This window comes from Pelodiscus sinensis, chromosome 13, assembly GCF_049634645.1.
Source record: "Pelodiscus sinensis isolate JC-2024 chromosome 13, ASM4963464v1, whole genome shotgun sequence".
NCBI lineage: Eukaryota > Metazoa > Chordata > Testudines > Trionychidae > Pelodiscus > Pelodiscus sinensis.
The window spans coordinates 42,074,021-42,098,007 of record NC_134723.1 but is presented as its reverse complement, the minus strand read 5'-3'; the positions used below and the strand labels follow the sequence as shown (position 1 = coordinate 42,098,007).

Below are 23,987 nucleotides of genomic sequence, written 5' to 3'. Positions count from 1 at the left end.
TTCTCTCCTGAGCAGTATTTACATGTACAGTTAACAGTTAATTACCTTGCAGAGCTAAACAACTGTAGTGGGCACACCCACCCCTCCTTTTAGCTGGCTGACAGCAAGCAGCAGTTCAGCCCCTGCTTACATTAATAAAAAGCAATAGTTACCTGATTTCCACCCCTATGTCAGCACTTTTAATGAGCAATGACAGTCCAGGAATTTAATTACTAAAACACAGCTCAACAGAAGACCATTATACTGACTATTTTTTTGTTTTGGTTCCCAACCACGGGCTGCATGTCAAGCCCCACGTAAACCCAAACAACACTGCAGGCTGCAGTTGCCAGATGGTTTCAACAAAAATACCGGACACACTTGACATGACATCACAATCGACATTACATCCATTTAGAAAATACTGGACACTTCTATTTTCTCATTTCTATTTTCTCAATTTGTCTCCCGAACAGAAAGCTCAAATACTGGACTGTCTGGTTCAAAACCAAACACCTGGCAACCCTAGCCACAAACAGACGGGCTGTGGGCGCATGCGGCCCATGGGTTGCGTGTTCAGTAGCCCTAAGCTAGGGCATCCAGGCAGCATGAAGAGAATGGGAAGTGAATGTATCAAATCAGAAAATCACTGAGCGTTAGTGTTAGCCTCAGTGTTGAGTTATTTATTAGTACTAGTGCCTACAGGCCAGGACCCCAGTGTGCAAAGATGTAACAGACACAAACCTATCATGACTATTTTACAGATTAAGTGTCAGGCTACTGGAGGATACAACAGGTTGGCATTGCTGCAGTCACGGTAGCTCAAAAGTCTCCTCACTCTCAGGCCATGCATACATTACATGGAAAATCGATGCTCCAGAGGTCGATCTTCTGGCGTTCGATGTAGCAGATCAAATATGGACCTGTACATCGAATGCTGAGGGCAGGTCCAGCCGGCATCCAGCACTCCTCCTTTGGTGAGGAGTAAGGGAAGACCCTCCCACTGTGTGGACAGTGCGGAAATACGATTTAAGATACGTCGACTTTAGCTACGTAATGAGCCCAGCTGGAGTTGTGTATCTTAGTTCGTGCTTCCATTGAAGCGTCGACTAGGCCTTAGTGTGGGTTGTCTTATACTAGGAGTAAAATTTCCTACTCCTGGGCACTTAAAGTAAGATCAATAGTGCCTGGTTCTCGGGTGAACGCTCATGGGTCAAAGGCCAAAAGAGCCTCTCCTTCTGACCCCACACAGGCCAGCCACAATTCCCTGCTAGTATTCGTGGCCGGAAGTAGGAAGAGGTGGCAGGAATTTGGCCCTCTACAGGAGCCAGTTATAGAGGTGGCTTCATGTTGATCCGTCATGAGGAGTGATTAAGTGGACATTCCCTGTCCCCCTAAACTCTTCCCTCATGAGCTGGGATGCTCCAGTAGGCATCTTGCACTTGGATTTCCAGTCACTTTTGACCCCGTGCTAGCTAACGTAACTACATTCTAGTGCAGGTGCCGCAAAAATGTTTGTTACAGGACACAAACAACCATTTATTCCTAATAATTTAACCCAACGCAACTAGCAACCAGCTGTTGGCTCCTGCTCACGCTCTATGCCTCACTTGTGTTCATTATGATTGGTCAATATCTGTACCAAAACATGAGTAAAATTCAAGTGTTATTCACATCCAAAGGGAATTTGGGAGTGTGAATGGCACAAATTACATTTATCGGTCGATCAAATGATTGACCACACCCACCTGGGCACACACGTTGTGAGACATGAACACAGGCTCAGAAACCAGCCTGAATCTTGAGAGTAAAAATTCATCTCTCCTTTCTGTAGGGGCCTGGGTTGTTAGTAGGATGTTGTTAGTAGTCCTATGTTTACCAGTGCTTGGAATGTCCTTGACAGATACCGCTGACCACTGCAAGCAATGGCCACTGCTCTGCTGATGGGGTGAAAAGGCTTGTCCTTCATGAGCAAGTGCTATCGTGCTATGAGGTCCTTTGATCTGATGGACACAGTAAAGCTAAGATGAGAAAATAAAATAATAACAGTTGATGGCAGTGCTACTTTGTGTAACCACAGTACTTTACCAACAGTAACTGATTAAACCTCAAAAAGAGTGCGGTGAGGTAGAAATTGTCCCCATTTTATAGCTAGGTAAACTGAGGCACATGGCGCCAGAATAACATTGTTGTCTAAGTGTACCAGTCCGGGTCAGTGGGTGGCCCTGCTGACTCACTACTGGCAGCCACCCCTACAGCCTGTAACAGTTCAGGGTGGCCACGGCCTGTGGTCAGGGCGGGCCGCAAATCTATACAAAATCTATAGGAGTCTGATCGCACAGGCTTGGTTGCGGGCTGAGTTGAGGGTCGGCTCTCTTAGCTCAGCAGAGAACCAACAAGGGCAGGGGGGTTTCCCCTACAGAAGGAACCGGTCACCCCAAGGAACGGGGTGGCAGAGGGAGACGCGGGCTCTCCCTACTCCACCGCGTCCCGCCCCAGGGCGTGGGTAGTGGCAGCGCAGGCAGCCACTCGACTGGCGGGGATCCAAGCTGCAATCCGCTGACTGGGTCGGTGGGTCAGCAGGAGTCCCAGCTGCAACGCGCTGGCCACCTGACCTCCATCTCATCGGCTGACGGGACGTCGGCTTTCCTCGGGCCACTTCCTAATTCCCCCTGGGGCTCTTCCTGGCCCGCCGGCAGCATCTCGGGGTCCTCCGGTACTGGCAGCGTGTCCTAGGTCAGGGCTCAGGGCCTAGGTCTTGACGGGGTCCTGGCGATGCAGCCTGGCCCGAGCTGGGTGCTCGCTCCGGTCCACTCGGCCATGCCTCAATGCTGGGGGGAATTCCGGGAGGCCTTGGTCTGTCCCCAGGTTCAGGCAGTGGTCTCGGAGGTCCTATCCAGTCGTCCCTGTGGGAGGCTGGCCATCGGCCCTCCCTTCTGGGGAGGCCAGGGAGAGCGTCTGGCCTGCTCATGCACTGAGCTTCAACTGAGCTCTCCAGCTCTGTTCTTATAGTCCCAATCCCGCCCTTCCGCTTCCTGTGGGAGGGGCTGGGTATGTCAGGCTCCGCCCACCAAGGGTTCTTATGGAAGACTTCCCCTTCCGGGTCAGCGGGCAGCCATGCTGACTCACTACACTAAGCTTCAGGTGTAAACAGGCTGGAAACCCATAAGAGCTGTTCCTTCTTTTTTATACATACAAAGCAGAGAAACCCTTTGCCCACCTGCCATGTGGGAAGGTTCTAGAAGGAAACCATGAAAAATGAACCTCTTGCTGCTCTGCGTGCCTACAACAGAGAACTTGCTCCAGTCTCCTTGGCCAAAATCCCCAACACTCCTGTTGCGTGTTGCTCACACGTCTTCTGACTAAGACACTTCACCCCACGGGTGAATGCTGATCGGTGGGGCGGGCTGTCCAATTTTTGAAGTGATTTGGGACTAAACAGTGCACAGTTAATTAAGAGGCATTATGGTCCAGTGGGCAGGAGGTGAATCTGGAATTTAGGAGACCTGCATTCAGTGTCTAGCTCCACCTCAAGTTTTCTGTGAGACCAATGAGAGTTGGGCACCTAACCTGCTTGGGAATTTTGAAAAATTCACTAAACATCCATCTTCATCTTTAGGAGCCTAAATACCTTAGTAATTCTGTGCCCCCGTTCCCCATCTGTAAAACAGGGCTCATAGCACTTCCCTGCCTCACAGGGCATGTTGGAAAGATTGTGAGGTGCTCAGATTCAACAGAGTCTGGTAGCACTTTAAAGATTAACGAAATATGTAGATGGTATCATGAGCACAGCCCACTTCTTCAGATGAGTGGAGTGCGGTTCTGGACATCCAACACTTCGGTCATCTGAAGAAGTGGGCTGTGCCCACGAAAGCTCATGATACCGTCTACATATTTTGTTAGGGTATGTCTATACTACATGGCTCTGTCGATGGAGCCATGTAGATGAGGGTTTAGACATAGCAAAATGAAGCGGTGATTTAAATAATCGCCGCTTCGTTTACATCAAAATGGCTGCCGCGCTGTGCCAATCAGCTGTTTGTCGGCTCAGCGCGGGAGTCTGGACGCTCAGCGGTCAACATCAGAAGCCTTCGTCAACTGCCCCTTTATGCCTCATGGGATGAGGTTTACCGGGGCGGTCGACAAAGGCTTCTGATGTCGACTGCTGAGTATCCAGACTCCCATTCTGTGACGACAAATAGCTGATCGGCACAGCACGGCAGACATTTTGATGTAAATGAAGTGGCAATTATTTAAATCGCTGCTTCATTTTGCTATGTCTACAACCCTCATCTACATGGCTCCGTCGATGGAGCCATGTAGTGTAGACATACCCTTAGTCTTTAAAGTGCTACCAGACTGTTGTTTTTCGAATTTTTCCTGTTATAGACTAGCTTGGCTACCCCCTGAAGCTTTCAAATTCTGCAGTAATGGAGGCCACGTATTTATCATAGATAGCTACATAAAGATCCCTGAAGTAAGGAAGGGGAAACCCAGCACCAATTGTGCTCTCCTCCCCCCCACACACTTCCCACAGCCAATACAACAGTTCCCTCCACAGCCACTTGAGTGACAACGATACGAAGACCCACTGTTTGGCTACAGATCCGTAGTCTCAACCACATCAGCAAAAGAAACACAAAGCGTTCACAACTATACACCATAGATACACCAGAGGGCTTGTCTGCCACAGGGAGGGAAAAGAAAAAATTACCTCCTTATCATTTTCTCCCATTGGCCTATGCCCCAGGGGCATCCCATCCACACACAGAAAGCAGCATAGCTCTATGCTGTGAAAAGCAAACAGGACCCAAACTTAAGTCCCCATCTGTCTTTGAAAAGGGGCCAAAATTCAAAAGGTAACATGATTCTCAAGAGACAGCCAATTTCAAATTGTATTTGGATGGAGTATTTTTTTTAATACTTGTCATTAAATTGCAACCCCAGTCTCGGTAAAGGCAAAGCACACATGATGCAAAACAATCAGGGACATCTGATTGGTGCCTGGCTCTCTCACCTGTAAAACTTGCAGTGGGCTGCAAGACAAATCCTCACTGTAGCTGGGCATTGTTTTAAGTGACACACCGCTGGGCCATAGCACAGGCTAACAAAGGGCTGGAAACACCATTTCCAACCTCTAGGAAATGGCCAACGTTTCCTGCTTTTCAAGAGTAGAAACCCACCCAAACTGGTCCCTGCACTGCGACTATTTAAAAATGCAAGGAGGTCGCGTGTGTTTGGTTGCAGCAAAGAAAGAACCTGGCACAAGAGAGCGTGTCCTTGTTAGGCAACTGCCTGCCTTGGGCAAAGCAGGAAGGGAAGCCAACTGCAGGAAGAGACTTACCCCGCCCCCATGCAATGGGAAATGGAGACCGACCTGTGTAAAATGGCATATTCATTTTGAACAGTGTTACAAGAGCAGTTAAGTGAGGGGAGAAGGACACAGAGAAAACTGCTTTTTATTAAATGTCTCTTTTGCTTCAAACTGGCCCTTTTTACAAAGGAGCCTTTGCCAGAGTTGCTCAGTGTTACACCTTGCAGCTCTCTCGCCCAGAAGGAGCCTTACGTTTTTACTAGCTGCAGCAAATGACAAGCAGGCCTTATGTTCTAGCTTTCCCGGGAGAGAGACTTATTGGTATAGAATGAACCTCTCTAGTCCCACACCCTTGGGATTTGACTAGTGCCAAACCAGACAATTTGCCAGCCCACAATATCAATATTGTCTAGCGGCTTTACCAACACTTCCACTGCTCACTCGGCTCTTAGAAGACATTGAGGGGAAAATCAGAGCTAAATAACAGCACAGCACACGGAGTGCCAGGACTGGTGGCTGTAGACAAACTTTACGGGTGTGACGCCGAGTCGGGGTTCCCCCTAATCATGCAGCCCCGTAGCAGCAAGAACAGACTCCTCCAGCCAGTAGAATAGAGGGGGTTTATTGCTTTTCCAGGATACAACACAGCACAGACGGGACGGGGCTACAGGGGTCTGGGCCAGGAGGCCTCAGACCTCTTGAGCTGGGATGCCTCAGCCCTTAAGACTCCCAGCCCCCCTCCTTCATGATTCCAGCCAGAAACTGCCTCCCTCCCAGATCCTGCCCCCAGTCAGGTGTTCGTCTCCGCCTCCCTTCCTTTGTCTCTCCCTCTGGGAAGAGCCTTGTTATCTGCTTAGGTTGGGACTAGGTGTGTGGGCCAATCCACACGTGGGTGAGTCAGTGGGAATCGCACCTCACAGCGCAGGGGGACCCCGGGTTACAGAGCAGACAGCCCTCCCCCCACTACGTCACAACTGGACCACGGGAAACGTGGCCACACCCATGATAAGTGGACATCTGGCTAACTAAAATGGTGCTGGACCACGGACATTGCTGTATTAGAGAGTGCCGGACTACAGAGGTTCAACCTGTATTGAAAACACACAATGCCCCCTCCACCTTCTTTTTATTTGCTTTGTAGAGCAGGGAACAAGAGTTGAATCAGGCTCTAAATTGATATGAAGCACCAAATCCTGACCAGCCTGGCCATGAAGATGTACTTTAGGAAAAATTCTCCCATAGGATACAGAATCACCCATATGTTTTAAGTGGAAGAGGAGGAGGAGGAGAAGGAGAGAGGATGACTGATACATAGATCCTCTGAACTCAGTTCTTGCCCACCCCTTGCACATGTCCTGCTGTACAGGATGCTAATGCAGACCAGAGCGAGGGTTACAGGGCTGTGACATGCTTCCCAGAGCCTGGTGCAGCAGAACCACTCCCACTCCGCAGTACGGAGACAAATGCAGGAGTTGTACTGAATGCTCAGTCTGGCTCTCACTATGCTAGAGATCAACATTGGAGCAATCAGTTCACTCACCATCAATTTATCATGTCTGCAAAGACACGACAAATCGATCTCTGAGTGCTCTCCTGTTGACCACGGTACTCCATCGTGATAAGAAGAATAGCCGGCATTGAGGGGAGAGCAGCCCTTGCCAACTTTACTGCATACGAGATACTGGAGTAAATACGTAGATTTCAGCTGCGATATTTGCATAGCTGACGTCATGATCAACGGTGGGAGTTAGCATAGACAAGGAACTGGGAGTAAGTCAGGAGAGTAACTCTTGGAGTCAGTTATTCCTGCTCTACAACATCCTTCACGAGGGCAGAACTTGACCTTAAGTTTCAACATCCCATGCCTTTGTTGGAAGCATTTTCAGCAAGAGCTGTAACAAATCTCAGAGAGCACAAAGCATTCTGTGTTTAGGCTGGAGTGCTTGGCAGCAGCATTTGGCTCACGATACCTGCTTGCACAAAGTTTGTAGTGGAATCTGTTGCTCCAGTATGTGTAATTTGCTAACGGTAAGGTCGCAATTCCCTGGCTGGTGGGGTTGGTTGACACCACAAAATTAGGACAGCTTCACTACATTGCCCAGGGCTGGGAAAAGTGTCACGCCTTGTGCGATGGAATGAAGCCCACGTAAGCCCCAGCACAGACACCACTAGGTGATGGAAGAATTCCATCGACCAAGTGTCCGACTTTCAGAGAGGTGGGTTTCTCTGAGCAACAGAGGGACCCCCTCCCACGACTGTAGTGTGTCTCCATGGCTGCAGCTGTTGCGCTGTAGCGTTTCTAGTGCAGACGTGTAGTAGTCTCACACTACTTTTAATCCTGTATGGCGCCATTGCAACCTTCCCTGATTTTACAGCCATTTGAGGGCAGCATCAGGTGCCTGGTTTTCTGGAATCAAAGTCAGATGGATTACGGACAGAGGCGTTTGGTTGAACAAAAGACTCAGTTTATTTCGACAGAGACATTGTCAGTTACAGTCTGATCCCAACCCGAATTATTAAGCTAATGCTCCAATTGCTGAACACCCTGTATTCATCTCTGCACAGTTGGCCACTTAGTGAACGCTCCATTCACAGGCACTGTGAAGTCTGGATGGCAACTGGTGGGACAAGAGAGCCCGGCTATTTGAAAAGAACCCACATGGAGCAATTCTCATTACACATGGAAAAGCCCATTAGACATATTTGAAAGTTAGTGTTCATAAGCATACTCCATAGACGCCAGACAATAACACTTTTCATCTACCAAGCACTGAACAAGCGTTAGTCCTCACAACAACCCTGTGAGGTAGGAAGTTAACTCCATTTTACAGATGGGGAAACTGAGGTACAGCGATTTGAAAAGGGCACTGTCAGCTCATACCTGGCCTAACACTTAGAATGAAGACAAGTGTTTACATAGCCTGAGACCAAGAGAATGATTTTGCTTACATGCTAGTAGAAATGGTTGTTTTTTCCAGGCCCCTTCCCTCCTCCCACTGTGTTTGCAATTCGAACACTGCAGAGCTGAACAACTGGAAGGTAAAATGACATCCGTGATTTTAATCGCCCCAGATGAGAGAGTTAAAAAAAGTCACAGAGAAAAATCATCTGATGTTAATATTAGTTTGATGTAAAATTCATCTACGTTGTCAGTAATGCACTGGAGGTCAAGACGTTTGCTGCACAGGGTTTGGCAGCTGAGACGGTCTCTAGGCGACACTGGGAATTGAGCTGGTGTCAGGACTGGGACCCAAGGGTGCCTGTGCTTTGAGCACACCTCTCATTAAAGGGAGCAACAGCCCTGACGTCCCATGGGACCCAGTGCCCCTTCACGGGCAGCGCACATTTCAGAACAGAAAAGCATCAGAAGTTTTGGCAATTCTCATAGCCAAGCAAACTCACTCAGGCCCTCGTTGGGCTGCTACCGAGGAGAGTTTGCCCCGCTCTGCTCGGGAGGTGATTCTGGGTTTACGCAGAAGGCGCTGTAGGCCTCTCCATCCGGCAGCCCAAGGAGCTGCACTTGGGGAGAGATGCGTGCATCATCCCCAGGTGTACGCCGCCAGGAAAACCATCCAGAACCAAGCAGGCGTGGCTGCATTCACCCTTCCTTGCCCCTGTTCCATAGATAATGGCTGGGAGCATTGGCCAGAGAGGGAAGTCATGGGAGCAGGGCTCTCTCACGCCGTCCTTGGCAGGGAATGAAGAAGAGGCCAGAGAGCCTGCAGGGGGAAGTGTTCTAGGCATGCTCACGTGCCTCTGACAGATCGAGGGAATCTGTGGATCTGGAGTGGGGGGGAATCCTACTTATTCAATAGCAGCGGCACACCCTACCTCCCCCCCGTGGAATCACTTGAGGAAGATTCCAGAATGGGGAGCACCAAGAGGTTTGAGCAACAAGGAGTCCTGTGGCACCTTATGGACTAACAGATGTATTGGCTCACACGTTTTCGTGGGCAAAGACCCACTTCGTCAGATGCATCACGAAAGCATATGTGGCAATACATCTGTTAGTCTATACGGTGCCACAGGACTCCTTGTCGCTTTTGTAGATCTAGACCAGTGGTCCCCAACACAGGGGGCATTTGTGTGTGCCCACCAAGTGCTCAGGGCTGGCCTGGCCCCGGGCACGTGGCGCATGCGCGGTGCCGGAGCTGGCCCCGGGCGCATGGTGCACAGTGAGCGCCAGCCCCGGGAGCGCCGCAGATTGGCCGCCCGCATTCTGGGTGCGTGGCGCATGGGGGGAACGCTGGCCCCGGGCGCGCGGCGCTTGGGGGAGCGCCGGCCCCGGGCACTTGGGGCGGGGGAGCGCCGGCCCCGGGCGCGCGATGCTTGGGGGTGGGCGCCTTGGGGGTGGGCCCTAGCCCTGGGCGTGTGGCCCTTGGAGGGGGCCCCGGGCGCGCGGCTATGGGTGGGTCCCACTCCTGGGCATGCGGCTATGGGGGGGGGGCCCGCCCCCGGGCGCGCAAGAGTCCCCGCCCTCTGGTGCCCGGCGGGAGAACGGCCACGCCCCCTGGCGCCCGTCAACCTCAAATGGTTGGGGACCACTGATCTAGACTAACACGACGACCCCTCTGATACTTGACACCACAGGACTCCTTGTAGCTTTTGCAGATCCAGACTAACACGGCTACCCCTCTCATACGTGACACCAAGAGGTTTACTCATCTAGCCCGATTTCTTACAGGCTTTTTGGTAGGCAGGGTTATGAACAATCCCTCATCCCCACACAGAGATTACAAAATTCTTCTCCAACTGCATGATTTTATTGTCCCAAAAGATCTGCAGCCTTTTTGGATTTGGTTTAAATGGACCTGATTTAACTTTAGCTTCACTTGTATATTTTTAAGACCCATTTGGGATGGCCATTTTTTTAACATCCTCCCTCCCCCCCCCTCCCCCCAGAGCAGGCAGTAGCTTTTTGCATCTCGAGCCCTCCCTTAAAGTCTTACATCTCTAAACTGAATGGGGTGGCTCAGCGTTGTTCCCCACAGGCACACACAAACGTTTATAATACGAGATGATATGGTGTAGCTCTAACAAGACAGCACCTGGACAATTGCCCTGAATTGCTTTACACTGGACATGGCTTTACCTTGAAGTGGAACAGTTGCATTTTCCAGATAGACCAACAGGTATTTCAGGTAAAAATAAAGAGTTGTCAAAGTAATCATTCCAAAATCTAGAGTCATTTATATTTCTGGATAATAAGAAGTGTTGCCTAAATAATTATGGTAGTAGATGTTATATAAAAACAGATAGAGTTGTCTGGATTCATTTATAATTGCATTTGAAAGGATGGGTAAATCTGGCATAGGAAATCCCATTCAAAACTGAAATTCTCACCTGCTTAATTCAATTCCTCCTCTACCTCATTTCTTCTAGTAATAGCACATATATATATTTATACAAGGTATTCAAATGACGTCCTAACAGCCTGGAAAACAGTGACATAATTCAGATCAAATGTATGCGGCTACAAAATGCTGCTTCTATGAAATGAAAACATAAAATATATGCAATTTTCCCCCGGCAGTTTATTATGGTATGAAGAAAAAACATTCTGTGCTTGAAGCTGACGTTATATTACAAATGTATTGCAAGGTATGACATGACTATTAAAATATGATTACACAAAGTATGAACATTTTTAGAAGTTTACAGTACAGTGGATCTTTTATAAACAGACTTAAATATACATATAACAATAGTAGCTGACAAAAACATCAAAAAGTAACTATTAATGTTGCTAGACTTTTCTCCCCTGCAGAAAAAAAGTCTCACATTAAAAACAAAATTATGAAAAGCCTTGAAACCAGGAACAAATCACCTGTACACTACAAATATACATGGCAGAGGTATGCAAACCAGAAAAATCGCATCATTGGATGAAACCTCCAGAAGGGGGCTTTAACAATGTTTGGCTGATGTTTGCTCTCCGGGTGTTGCTCATGTCACACCATAACTCCTCAATCGGTTGTAATCTGTAGTCACGTAATCTGTGTTAACAGTTATATTATTACGAGTATATACTCAGGGCGAGACAGTTAATGCATTCAACACTCTCATTAACATATGGAGAAGTATATCTCAACTGAAAACGTTGCCGCAATCCTGCAATCAGATATCTGTGGGTGAATACCTCCATGAAGCCATGATGGAATCCACTCACGAGGATCAGTTTGCAGGAAGGGTGCTAAGACCGAGTTGAGAGTTAAAAAAAAAATGCAACTCCTCCATCTTCTTTCTTGACTAGGGAAATAAATTACCACATTTGCTTCCTGTTTAACCAGTTTGCACAGACAACCCCAGCTCATGTGTTAAGTTATGTCAAAAACATAAGTATTTTATGCTGTAATACACAGTATTACTGAAACTAACAATATTATTTGCATATTTATAACAAGGTATAATGAAATTCCTATAATAAAACAGAAAATGTATGCTATAGATTTATTTACAAACAGTTCAGCAAAGAAGTATAAATACTTCTATATTTAATGTTTAGGAAAACATAATTTACAAAATATTCAAATATATACAGTCATCTGAAAAACTGCCCATATTAAACTTCGATGCAGGCAACGAATTGGCCGCGTCCATTCGTTCGGCATTGAAAGAGGAGGCGATTTGTGTTGGTTTGTTTTTACTTTTCGAAGTCACACACAAGTTATTTACAAGCTAAGTCTGCTTCCTGATGAGCTAAACGTGCCCAGAGCTTTGAGCATGCTGTCCCAAAATGTCGTCTATCATTGTCAAATTGTTCAACCAGTCTTCATCGTTGTTGCTACTGTTCTTCATGAGGGAGTCGATGAAGTCAGTTTCGCTGCAGTTTCCTGGCAAGATCGAATTACTCTGTTGTGGCCCAAAGTCGTACTGCGGGAGCTCGGAGGCAGTGCTCATTCTGTTGAATGTTCCTGACAGCTGGCCTGCGGAGGGGTAACTTGGTGGGCAGAGTCCTTGAGCTGGATTGAGCTGGTTAAAACTGGACATGCCTTGTGGCATGGATTTCATAACATTCATAGCTGGCAATGGTCCTCTGGTTAAATTGTGTCTCAAGTTCTGATTATTCAGCGTGTTTAGGCTCTGGCCGGACTGCCCCAGGTTTAGTTTTTGCATCTGTCTGACCTGGACTCCTGGTGCAATCTGATTAGGAGGCGCTACAGCCTGGTGGGAAAACGGCTGACCTGGCATATTTGGTCTCACGTTCTGCTTGGAGACTAGAGGGTTACTGGAGAATGGCTGCATGCTGGTATCCATTTGGCTTTGACTTGGCATTCTTGAAACCCCAGTCGGTGTCCACATCTGGGCAGATGTGTTGGGATAGACGGTAGAAATTCTTGGCATAGTCGGCTGTCTTAAGTGTTGCTGAGCTGCTGAGTGATTTGTTAAGGAATTGGAGCTAAAGCTAGACAATGTCATTCCTGGCTGGACTGTGGCATGGCTGTGGACTGTTTGGCATCCTGAGCTCATGCCCAGCGAGGATTGGTTTGGTCGCAGAGGCATGTTAAAATCGGAATTCGGTGGGAAAATTCCTTGCTGTTTGCCAGGATTATGCGGAATCATGACCATTGCCCCACTGTTTTGGTTAACAGTGGTTGGAGTAATGCCGGAGCCCAAGCTGTTCTGAAGTAGTCCTGGATTGGAGGGCATCATGCGGTGGCTGAGTGGAGGAGCTGGCATGGCCTGCCCGCAGTCAGTAGGAACAGGCTGTGGCATTGCTGTATCGAAAAAGACGTATATGTTAATCATTAAGGGTGCGTTTATCCCCGACACACGGCAGAGCTTTAACACGATGCTCTGCTCAGATTCCTCTCTTTCCTTACACAGGCCTCTCCTTGTTTCCTGTCACAGAATTACTACTGAGGTGGCAACAGGCAAATCCCACGTGATGTGACAAAACGTGGACATAATGATATTTTGCATGGAAAGAAAAGTAAGAGCCCTGCCGGGAATGAGACCCTGGCTTTTAGGCGCGCGCGTTTTCACTCCTTACCCTGAAACTGATTCATCTGCTGGGGTGCAAAGGAAGCCCTCTGCTCAGACGCGGCTCCCAGCATGCTTTGTTTCTGCTTCTCCTGGAAAGCAAGAGAAAGGCTTGTCACGTGGCGACCCCTGGAGGAGCAGCGATAACGGCCGACCTCTGACGTCTGACCAGTTGGGCGCTAACAACCTGTCCAGCGACACACACAAGCTCTTCAGATGCGCCACCCTGTCAGGAACTTAATTCTTCACATGCCCCTTCTTGCAAAGGTGCCCTCTAAATAGCACAACCCAACTAGGGGCTGCCTGAGGCAAAAGTTGTGTAGCCAGGTCTAGGTCTACAGGGGATCTGGAATGACACTGGGGCCACTTTGTTCACCCCATTGGGGATGGGGGGGCTCTACCCCCCCAACTCTCCTTGTTTCTGTTCCAGCGGGGCCTGAATCAAAGCCAGCCGAGCCACTGAGAGCCTTTCCATTATCCGCAGTGGATCAGGCTCTCTGTGCTGCAGGGAAATCCACAGGATCATTTGTCTGGGCACATCCTTTGACTCACCAGATTCTTGGGGGAGGAAATGAAAAGTGCTCCCAGCATGTGAACAAAACCCAAATGGGGCAGACTGACGGAGGAGAGTGCTGGGAAGATAGCCCCCCTCCCATGCCGAGCCAGATCCTTGTTTTAAACCAAACCTTACTATGGATCCACGGGGAGAACTCCTGGGAAACTCCCTCCTTTACCAGAATACTGGTGGCGCTGCCTAAACTGAGCTGACGTGTAGGCCGTGCACCTTTCCTTCTGCTTCAGGGACATCTTCTCCAGCCCAGCCTGCCTGTGCTACTGGGAACTCCGACCACGTTCTTCCAAACGGCACTGGGCCGTCTGCCCTGCGATGGCGTCTACAGTGCAGAGAGCACAGTACGGACTGGGATGTGCGGCCCACAATTCCAGCTATGGGGCCAGGCAAGGGGGGGGGGGGCATTTTGGTGTGAGAAGGAGGCAAAAGCAGAGCGAGGAGGCAGCCAGCCAGCAATGGGGACAGGTTCTAGGGATGAAGAGGTCCTTGGGTCCCCTCTCCAGTGGCCAGGTGCAGGGCAGGCCCGGGGAGGAAATCTCCCGGTTGAGTGCTCCCGTCGCACTGTCCTCCTGCAGGGAGTGGCGAGCTCAGTGCAAATGGGACTAGAAATGGAGCCGGACCATCTACACAGAGGAATCCTCATGGTGCAGGAGGAGGTGGGAATGAAGAGCATCCCCCCAACCCTGCCTCACTCACACTTCGAGCCGGACCCTCAGCCCCTGCCCTCTCTTCTCGCACAGACCCTGGACAGCAGCAGATGGAAACAGCGGCGTGGAGGTGGCCAAGTTCCTCTTCCACATAGCGTGTGTGTGTGTCTGGGTGTAAACACACATGCACACCCCAACACACACCCCCTCCTCCCACTGCAAATGTCATTCCCGCGGTAACGCAGCCCCCCCACACACACATTACAGGCGCCGCGTTGGCACAGCAAGGCCCAACCTGCAATAGCTGCCGTCTCATGATCTGCTGCTTCAGCAAATGGTTCCTCATCGTGTATCCGTTGACTGTCGCTGGCGCAGGCCCCGAGCCTCCACTGGGCATAGTGCCTGGCTCCTGAAGTCTGGTAACAATGCCTGGATTCTGATCCTGCCACAAAAGATAAAAAAAGGAAAAAATCAGTCTCACTGGGGTCATCATAACAGACGCTCACGGTCCCATCCACTGGGGCCGTCCCCCGCCAGCAGCCCAACTACTGTCCCATCCTGAACCGCCTCATCTGGGTGTCTACAGAGTCTGCACCACTGGATGGCTCACATCACGGCTGACGCAATGAGTAGCAGTGGCCTGTTCTGGCTTCAGAGTATCAACAAAGGAAAAATCTGCAGGATCAAAGGTTCACCCAAAGTTCTTTGTCCCGGCCCAAGGCCCCTGATTCACACTCACACAGTGTGTAACTGGCAGATGGGATGTGAATCAAGCCGCATGTTCTCCACTAATTCTCCAAGGTGATGCTAAGGCCAGGTCTACCCCACACCCGGCAGTTCAGCTTATGGTTCATGCAACGAGTCGGCTTACCTTAAGCCGAGCTTGGCGACATCCCCACAATGGGAGGTTGATGGGAGCAAATGCTCCTGTTGGCTTTTCTTACTCCTCACAAAAGCAGGAGTACAGAACTCCAGCGGGGGGCACCCTCTGAGTTCGATTTAGCAAGTCTTAACTAGGCTCGCTGAATCGAACTCTGGAAGATCAATCACAGCAGCGGTGCTCTTCCATTTAGTGTAGACAAGGCCTTAACGACAAAGGAAGATGAGCTGGAATATACCCGGGGTTACATAAAGGGGAGAAAGGAGAAGCATGCGGCGAGGAACTTAGCCCTGGTCTATACTACATCAGACGGTTGACGTAAGATACACAACTCCAGGGGTGTAAATTACGTAGCTGGAGTCGATGTAGCTTACATTGTGTTTCCACGCCATCCATATAGAGGAAGGCCAATGGGAACAAACACTCCCATCAGCTTCCCTTACTCCTTGTGAAAGCAGGGGTATCGTCACCGATGGGGGTGCCCTTTGAGTTCAATCTAGAGGGTCTATCCTACACCCACTAACTCAAACACGGGAAGATCGACTGCAGCAGCATTGATCTTCTGCATAGAGCAGACGTACCCACAGGGAAAGCAGAGGCACAATCATGCAGTGAATGGGGAATAGGGGAGACCAGTCTCAGAGGGGAAAGCTCCTGATAAAGATGATCTGGAAACAAGGGCGAGAATCTGAGTATGCAATGGAAAGAAAGAGGCAGATTTCCAACTGGCGCCAGTCAGCCTTACTGCACTGGGATCAATGAGCCAGATCCCCAGCTGGTAGGAACTGGCATTGCTCCCTTGTCGTCAATAACAGCAGCATCAATTCCCGCCACATGAGAATCTGTCCCAAAATGAACAGAAGAGAAGATTCTTACGGCTGTTAATCACAACAACACCCCAAAAATTATGGGAGCAGAACTTGAAAGGACGAGGAAGTCAGAAACACTTAAGCCAAAACATCTTGCAGAGGTAGCATGTAATCAGGGGAAGAGAAATTAAGTGAAAAAGCCACGTCTTCAATGGAGAGGCAGAAAAGCAGGGAAATGCTCCAGCAAACTCTATACCCCGACACGGTAACAACCAGTATATTCCCCATTTTAACATCCAGCTTTTACATTATTTATGATGTTTTGTTAGTATTGGCAGAGAAAATTATGTACATTATATGCAGCATTCTTAACGAGGCCATGTTTCCTTTGTTTTCAGAATGGAAGCCCACATCCTTTGTTTGAGAATCAATGCTATCAGAAGATAAGCCAGAAGAAAGTGATTGTTGCCTTTTGACATCTGACAACGAGCAAACAGGATGCGATCAATGGTTCGGAGTGACCAGAAGGAAACGTTGGAGGGTGTTTGTCAAAAGCCAGGCTGTCAGAGCTGGAACGCCTTTTGTGATGGCTTCGCTATAAGGGATTGCCCCGGTCATTTGGAGATATATACATTTTTTAAAAATAGGAGCGATTACCAAGAAGGTCACTGAAATTACTCACTTTTATGGTGCCTCCTTTTGTGGCAGCACTTAGGTCTATTATGCAAAACCACAATGGATGAAATGTAAATGCCTGTGAGATAATTCACCAAAAGACAAACCTGCAACTCATCACTGGTCTCATTATCATTCCTATTCAGGGGCAGTCTCACAAGACCAGACATTATTACCTCGGCTTTGCTTACAATCCTGCCGGACACTATTCCGTTTCTCTCCTCCCTCCCACGCAAGGAGAAGCTGGCGTGGGGGGAGTAAATATGATTTACTCCTGATGTAAAGACAAAAGTTCATGTAAAGCTAGTGTTCTGCTTTCATGTCAGATATTATTCCGTGGCCACAGTTAAGCTTTGAATAATATGGATTGCCTCTAGGGGAATATTTGAAAGAGCAGGGATTCGGTTTGTGTACTCGGCACATAAAAGACACTGAAATGTTCATAGCACTAAAATCCCTGCCACCTAGCCAATTTCCTCCGAACTTGTCTTGTTGCGTGCAGAGGGTCTGTGCTTACTGAAGCAAACGAGTTGAGCGCAAGCACAATCGTTCTGTTTCGCTCAGGGCTATTGAATTAACAAGTCATAACATTTAAAGTCTTTTTTTTTTTTAAACGAATCGTGTCCACCTCATTCTAATTCCTCCTAAACCTCATTAGGAAAATAACGTTGGTTTTTCCGTATTATTAATGGGAAAGGAAGGGAAATCACATTACTAATTGCAGCTGCAGCAGAATGGCCTTGCGATACAGCAAACTCTGTAACGATTTTGCTGCAAGAAAGACAATCAGACAAGTTTCTGCTAATACTTGGAACAGGTTGATATCTTTGGGAGAAGAGTTTAATTAGCCACAAAAGAAAAATAATACACATGCACACATTTTTGTTAGGGGAAAATTACACAAAAAAAGGGGTAGGGGAGGGACAGGGAAGGAATTCAGAGCCTTTCATTTTGCAGTTCACGTTTAGAATGAGCCAAAACAAAAACAAAACCAAAAAATCTCAATTTCCACCACTAGTGGGAACTACTGCATTCCGTTACAGTAGAAAAGAACCATGACTAAGAATAGCTCTTGCATGTGGTCTAAAGGATGCTGCTATCTGTACCAAAGGTTAATGAACTTTAAATATTTTTCCTTTTCATCACTACCCAAGAAAAATCACTTCCCCCGAAAAGGCCAAACAAGCCATACTCTGAGCTGGCCCATGCTTTGGTCTATCCCATTTTAAATTTCAGGAAGACAGCATGTGGGGCAGGACTTGAAATTCAAAGCCAGAGATCACAGCCCTGGGTGTTCACACATGGAGGGGCGCGTATCGTTACTTATGGTTACAGCCTGAGATATGAATGCCGGGTGCGCAGTCACAGAATTCCTCTGGTGTTTTTCATCATACATCACAACTTTGCAATCTCTCTCTCTCTCTCTCCCCCCAAAACTCAAATCAAAACATCAGCAGAATCTTTAACCACACCGCACACTCTAAGGAGCCTGAAAATGTTGAAAGCACGTGGTTCTGTTGCTAGGCAAACTGTCACTCAGCAGTTTCAGCGCTCACAGTACTCAGTGGGCTTTCCAAAGTGGCCGTTCCTGTTGGAGAAGGAGTAAGTGCAATGAGATGGTGGACAGAGACCCAGGACCATGGACTAGTGTTGGGAGCCAGGCAGGAAGAGTTAGAGGCAACAGGAATGGACTGTATGCTCTGTGTCTGTGCCCAGGTGTGACAGAGCACTTGCCCTGCACTGGCCCTTGAAGGGCAAACCCCAGCAAGGGTTGGGAATAACGCCCCAGCTGATGCAGGCCTCATTAACTAGGGCCCAGCTGGGGCCTATAAAAGGAAGGACTCCTGGAAGGAGGAGGAAGATGGGCGGCTGCTCTGGGAGGGGAGCAGGCGACTCCCTGGAGTGAAAGCAGCGCTGGGGAAGCAAGGCAGGGCTCGGGCCGAGGAAGCTCCCTGGCCGCCGGGCCTGAAACACGGCCCGTGGAGTAACAACTACCCCTGGAAGGGGGCCCAGAGACTGATATGGGCACTGCCGGAGGAGAGTGTCCCAAAGAGGACGCCGTGACCGGGAGAAAGAGGGGAGACACCACCAGAAGGAAGGCACCCAGCTGGTAAGAAAGAGCGAATTCCCAGGACAGACGGCTGGTGGTGCTGCAGTGGTGAGTCGGCCCCCTCACACCAGGTACAACCATTACGTCTGTGGGGGAGGGGAAATGCCCCATGTCTTTGTGTACACCAGTCATGAGTCAGACACATCGCTGGCCATTCACAAGCAAAAATAACTAGAGCCCTGCGCAGATACAAAATTTATATCTGCAGCCGCGGCTATCCACAGCCGGACCCGCGCCTATCCACAGCCGGACCCGCGCCTATCCACAGCCGGACCCGCGCCTATCCACAGCCGGACCCGCGCCTATCCACAGCCGGACCCGTGGATGAGGATACCCGTGGACATAGAGCAGATATCGGCGGGTTTTGCAGGGCTTTAAAAATAGCGTGTGCAGTGACTCACCATTAGAATGACATGTATGTACAAAACAGCACAGATGATTCCTGCGGCGGAGTGTCCAGTCACACCAATTGTAGCTCTGATCCAGCAAAACATTTACATGGGCGCTTAACTCAAAGGCCATGAATAAGCCCGCTAGAGACAACAAGTATGCTGAAAACTAAGCCCATGCTTAAGTGCTATACTGGGCCTGCACCCACGTTTACAAGCCATGCACAGACATGTCTAAAAACCTGGCCTCCAGTTGCAGGAAAGGCACAAGCAGACTAAAAGTGTTAATTAGGTGACTAGGGATGTTAGCATATTGTTGTTTAAACAATCAACCGATAAGCCGGGGCTTAACGGTTAATCCTAACGACTACATGCACACACCCCCTCTTGCTGCCTCTGTATCAGAGGCAGCAAGGGATCGAGCTGGGGGAAGCAGGAACTTGTGTTCTGGAGGAAGCTAGCTCCCCACAAGCAGTGGCTCTGCGGAGCAACCCCCCCCCCCCATGCTGCTGTCTCTATGTCAGAGGCAGCAGCGTGGGGGAAGGGACACAGACGGGATGTTGGAGCAGCCTCTTCCAGTGGTCAGCTCAGGCTCCCTGTGGACAGGGCTGCTGCTGCCACATGGGAGCCAGTGTGCGTGGGGAGGTGATTTTTAAACCACCCTGCCCTGCTGCCTCTGATACAGAAGCAGCAGTCCGGGATGGCAGGTGGTTCCCTGGAAGGGGGGCTAGGAGCCAGTAGCACACGGGTGGCCAGCCCCATACCCAGGGAGTATTTTAGTAACTGTGTAACTGATAACATTTTTTTGTGGCTACATGATTACTAAAATGAAGATACCTAACACCCCTAAATGTGACCGCATCTCAGAAACACCAGCTCTCTGCTGCTTATCCAGTAATCGCACTCCTGTTCATCTGGGTGAGAATCTGGAACGTTACAGCCCTTAATTCTTCATGAATCTTGATTAATAAACAGCACAACAGAAGTCTAAAAAAAGGTCTTCCCCCCATGTCATTTTGAGGGGCCTCGTCACTCTGGATGGACAGGCAAGACTCCCATTAATTTTAATCCAAAGTAGCCACTGTTTAAAAACAAAACACATTTGAAAGCACTCAGTTCATTCGCCATTCCCATATTTTCCTATCTGCTCTCAAGGTAGAACTCTAAGTCCAGAGCTATTGAAGAGCTTCAGTATATTTCAATGAGGGCATGAAGGGACCAGCAAACTGTGGGATAAAGTCACTATCCATAGCTAGACGATAGTGATCTGCAGAAGAAGCAACAAGGAGTCCAGTGGCACTTGAAGAAGATGCCTAAAGAAGTGAGATGTCTCTCACAAAAGCTTACGCCCTAATACATTTGTTAGTCTTTAAGTGCCACCTGGCTCCGTGTTGTTTTTTCTGAAGCTAACTCATTCGGCTACCTCTCAGAAGGTAGAAGCCGCCAGGTAAGACCACCGATCAGTATATTATAGACCAGTGGTCTCCAACCTTTTAAAGCATAAGATCACTTTTTGAATTTAAGTGCAATCCAGGATCTACCTCAAACCCAAACACCCTTGCCCCATCTCCTTCCCACCCCTTCTCTGAGGCCTTCCCCCTGCTTACTCCATCCTCCCTTCCCCTCCTCACTCACTTTTATCAGGCTGGGGGCAGGGGTTTGGGGTGCAGGAGGGGTTCAGGACTGGGACCGGGGTTCAGAATGCAGGATCCAGCTGGGCACTGCTTACCACAGGTGGCTTCTGGGTGGTGGTGCAGGGGGCTAAGGCAGGCTCACCCCTACCTCCCCGCAACACTCCCAAAAACAGCCAGCAAACGCTCTCCATACCTGCCCCTTCTGCTCTGTGGAGATGGGGTACAGGATGGAGGGAAGGGCACCCTGACATCAGCACCCCCTCCTCTTCTTCCCATGCCCTGCATAGCAAGCAGGGGGCACCCAGGGGTGAAGGGTACCTCCAAGGCAGAGGGCAGGAGCAGCATGGAAGTGCCGAGAGGGGCAGATGAAGGGCTAGCACTTGACAGCCTCCCAGCCAAACCTCTCAGGATCACCTGTCAAAGGTTCCAAGATCTACCAGTAGATCCCGATCTACTGGTTGGTGACCACCGTTATAGACCCTCCCAATAAAGCCAGTCACGTGAATTGGAACAGTTCATCAACAGGCTAATCAGAACGGAATTATTTGTGGTTACCAGATAACCAACTCAGAGCAAAATTACTGTGAGAAATAAGAGTCAGCTTTGCAGAGAACCGTGACACTTTGCAGGGCTAACGAAAACTGTGCATCTCAAACGAAAGTAACCAGCAGTGGAAGAACTGAAGAGCATCTGATTCAAAATGCATACAGGGACTGAGCTTCGAAAGTCTCTTCTTTTGTGAAAGACACTGTTAGTTTGAGTAACAGCCCCTCTTCTTTAAGTGGGGCTCCCAGCTGACTCCAGTAATTTCAGCTCTCAAAACAGAAATAAACGGTGAAGTGCAACCACTGAACCAAAGACAAAATGCAAAGGTAAACAGGCAGCAGAGATCAGCATGTTCACTGTTAGTGTGGGGACAGTGGTGGTGCGGTAACAAAAAATTAAGTGCCAATGCCTAACAAGCTTTCTGAGCCAAAGACAATTAGCCCTAAAGTAGTTGCAAATGAGCTATATTCTAGCAAGCTTAAGAGATAGGGCAACAAAACTCCCAAACAGTTCTATTTCTGGCTCTGCTACTGACTCACAGCAAAGCTTGGGCTAGTCAGACAACCTCTACAGCTCTGCCTACACTGCAATTAGACACCCACGGCTGGCCTGTGCCAGTTGACTTGGGCTCCTGAGACTTGAGCTAAGGGGCTGTTTAACTGCAGGGGCCTGGAGCCCGAGCTCCAGCCTGAATTTCTAAACAGCCCCTTTGCCCGAACCCGAGTCAGCTGCCACAGGCTAGCCGAGGGTTTTTAACAACAGTGCAGACATAATCTAGGCCAGGGCCACGTCTCCACTTCCCAGAGGATCAACGCTCTGACGATCCATCTTCTGGGGTTTGATTTAGCGGGTCTAGTAAATAACTACTAAATCAAATGCTGAGGGAACTGCCCCATCGGCACTGATACTCCTCACTATTAATATGGAGACAGGGCCAAGCTTGGCTTCAGGAATGTCGACTCCAGCTATGTTCTTTATGTTGCGTTCCTTAAGCCGACCTCCCCCCCACAGTGTAGACCTGGTCTAAGTGCCCAGTTCACATGTCCGTAAAATTGGGAAGAACGAGATGGCTTTCCTTCCTGGCAGGGTGTCCTCAAGCTTCGTGGCGTCATTTCTGAACTGTGTTTGGAGGGGACGCAGAGACTTCACGATCAAAAGGCAGCGACTCTTTGTTCTGTCTACAGCTCCTAGCACAAAGGAACCCTGGTCTGTGATTGGGGGTCCTCAGTGCTCTGACAATGCAAATAATAGCTGTATCCGAAACATGCCCCTTCTATCGCTGTTCCATGCATCAAACTACAGGTTGAATCTCTCTAGTCTGACACTGTTTGGACCTGACTGATGCCAAACCAGAGAATTTGCCGAACCACAGATCAATATTGTCTAGCAGCATTACCAACTATTCCATTTCTTATCGGGCTGTTAGAAGACAGTTAGGGGTAAATGAGAGCTAAATAACAGCACAAAAGACTGCACCCTTAGCTTGAAATAAGCGACGCAATTTGAGCGACGCAAATTGTGTAGCTTATTTTGAGTTAATTTAGAAACATCTTATTTCATAATTTGGCGCTGTCTATGTAGCACCAAATTTTGAAGTAAAGTGCAATTCTGAAACATTCCTCAATCCTTGTGGAACGAGGTTTACAAGGCCATTGGAGCAGCAAGCCCATTATATTTTGAAATAACGGGCTTGCTTAAAAAGACGTGGAATAGCTATTTCAGGATACCAGAAGTATCCCCATGTAGCGCCACAGTGTAGACCAGGGCTACTCAACACGTGGCCTGTGGCCTGCGTGTGGCCCGTGGCCCATTTATTTGTGGCCTGTGGTGCAGTTTGGGTTTATGCAGGGCTCAACACGTGGCCTGCAGATGGGATCCTGTGAACATGGCCTCCACTGGAAACACGCTCCACAAAGGCTAAATGTCTCCCAGGCAGGGTGAGCATTCAAAGACACAAGTGGACGGGCTGGCTGGAACAGACGGGTACAGGGTGTTGACGTTTCTAGCCCCCAGGGAGGAGGTACCCGGAGAGCAGGGGCATTGTGTGAAAGAAGCTATTTGCATATATATATTTGCATGCACGTGCAACCACACTTAAGTTGTGGCCCTCTGGATGTGTTGTGAGTATCAATGTGGCCCCCAGGGCTTCCAAAGTTGAGTAGCCCTGGTGTAGATGTACCCTGAGGGCCAGGACTGGGGACTATAAACAAACTTTATGGGACCATGGGAAACTTGGCCACACTCACGATAAGTGGACATCCGGCTAATTGAAATCATGCCAGACCACACATGCTGTTGGACGAGAGTGCTGGACTAGAGAGGTTCAGCCTATATAGCCGGTCCCCGAGTTACGAACAGTTGATTTACGACTGTTCGTACTTATGTCCAAACCTCCCATTAATTGTTCATAAAGGCGGTCCAGTCCCCGAGTTACGAACGCGATCCGTGCT

At 49.1% G+C, this 23,987-nt stretch overlaps 1 protein-coding gene across 5 annotated transcripts in view; it reads right to left on the bottom strand.

The window, feature by feature from the left end:
* Nucleotides 1–10,809: 10,809 nt before the first annotated feature.
* The window catches only part of MAMLD1 (mastermind like domain containing 1), a 445,827-nt gene continuing 432,649 nt past the window's right edge, over nucleotides 10,810–23,987 (bottom strand). For all 5 annotated transcript variants that reach the window (XM_075941086.1, XM_075941085.1, XM_025178840.2 and 2 more), the window contains 3 exons: nucleotides 14,790–14,936; nucleotides 13,287–13,368; nucleotides 10,810–13,011 (listed from right to left, as the gene is read on the bottom strand). In XM_075941086.1, coding sequence (XP_075797201.1) covers nucleotides 11,993–13,011; nucleotides 13,287–13,368; nucleotides 14,790–14,936 — 1,248 coding nt within the window. In that variant the 3' untranslated portion in view covers nucleotides 10,810–11,992. The remainder of the gene's footprint in view (nucleotides 13,012–13,286; nucleotides 13,369–14,789; nucleotides 14,937–23,987) is intronic.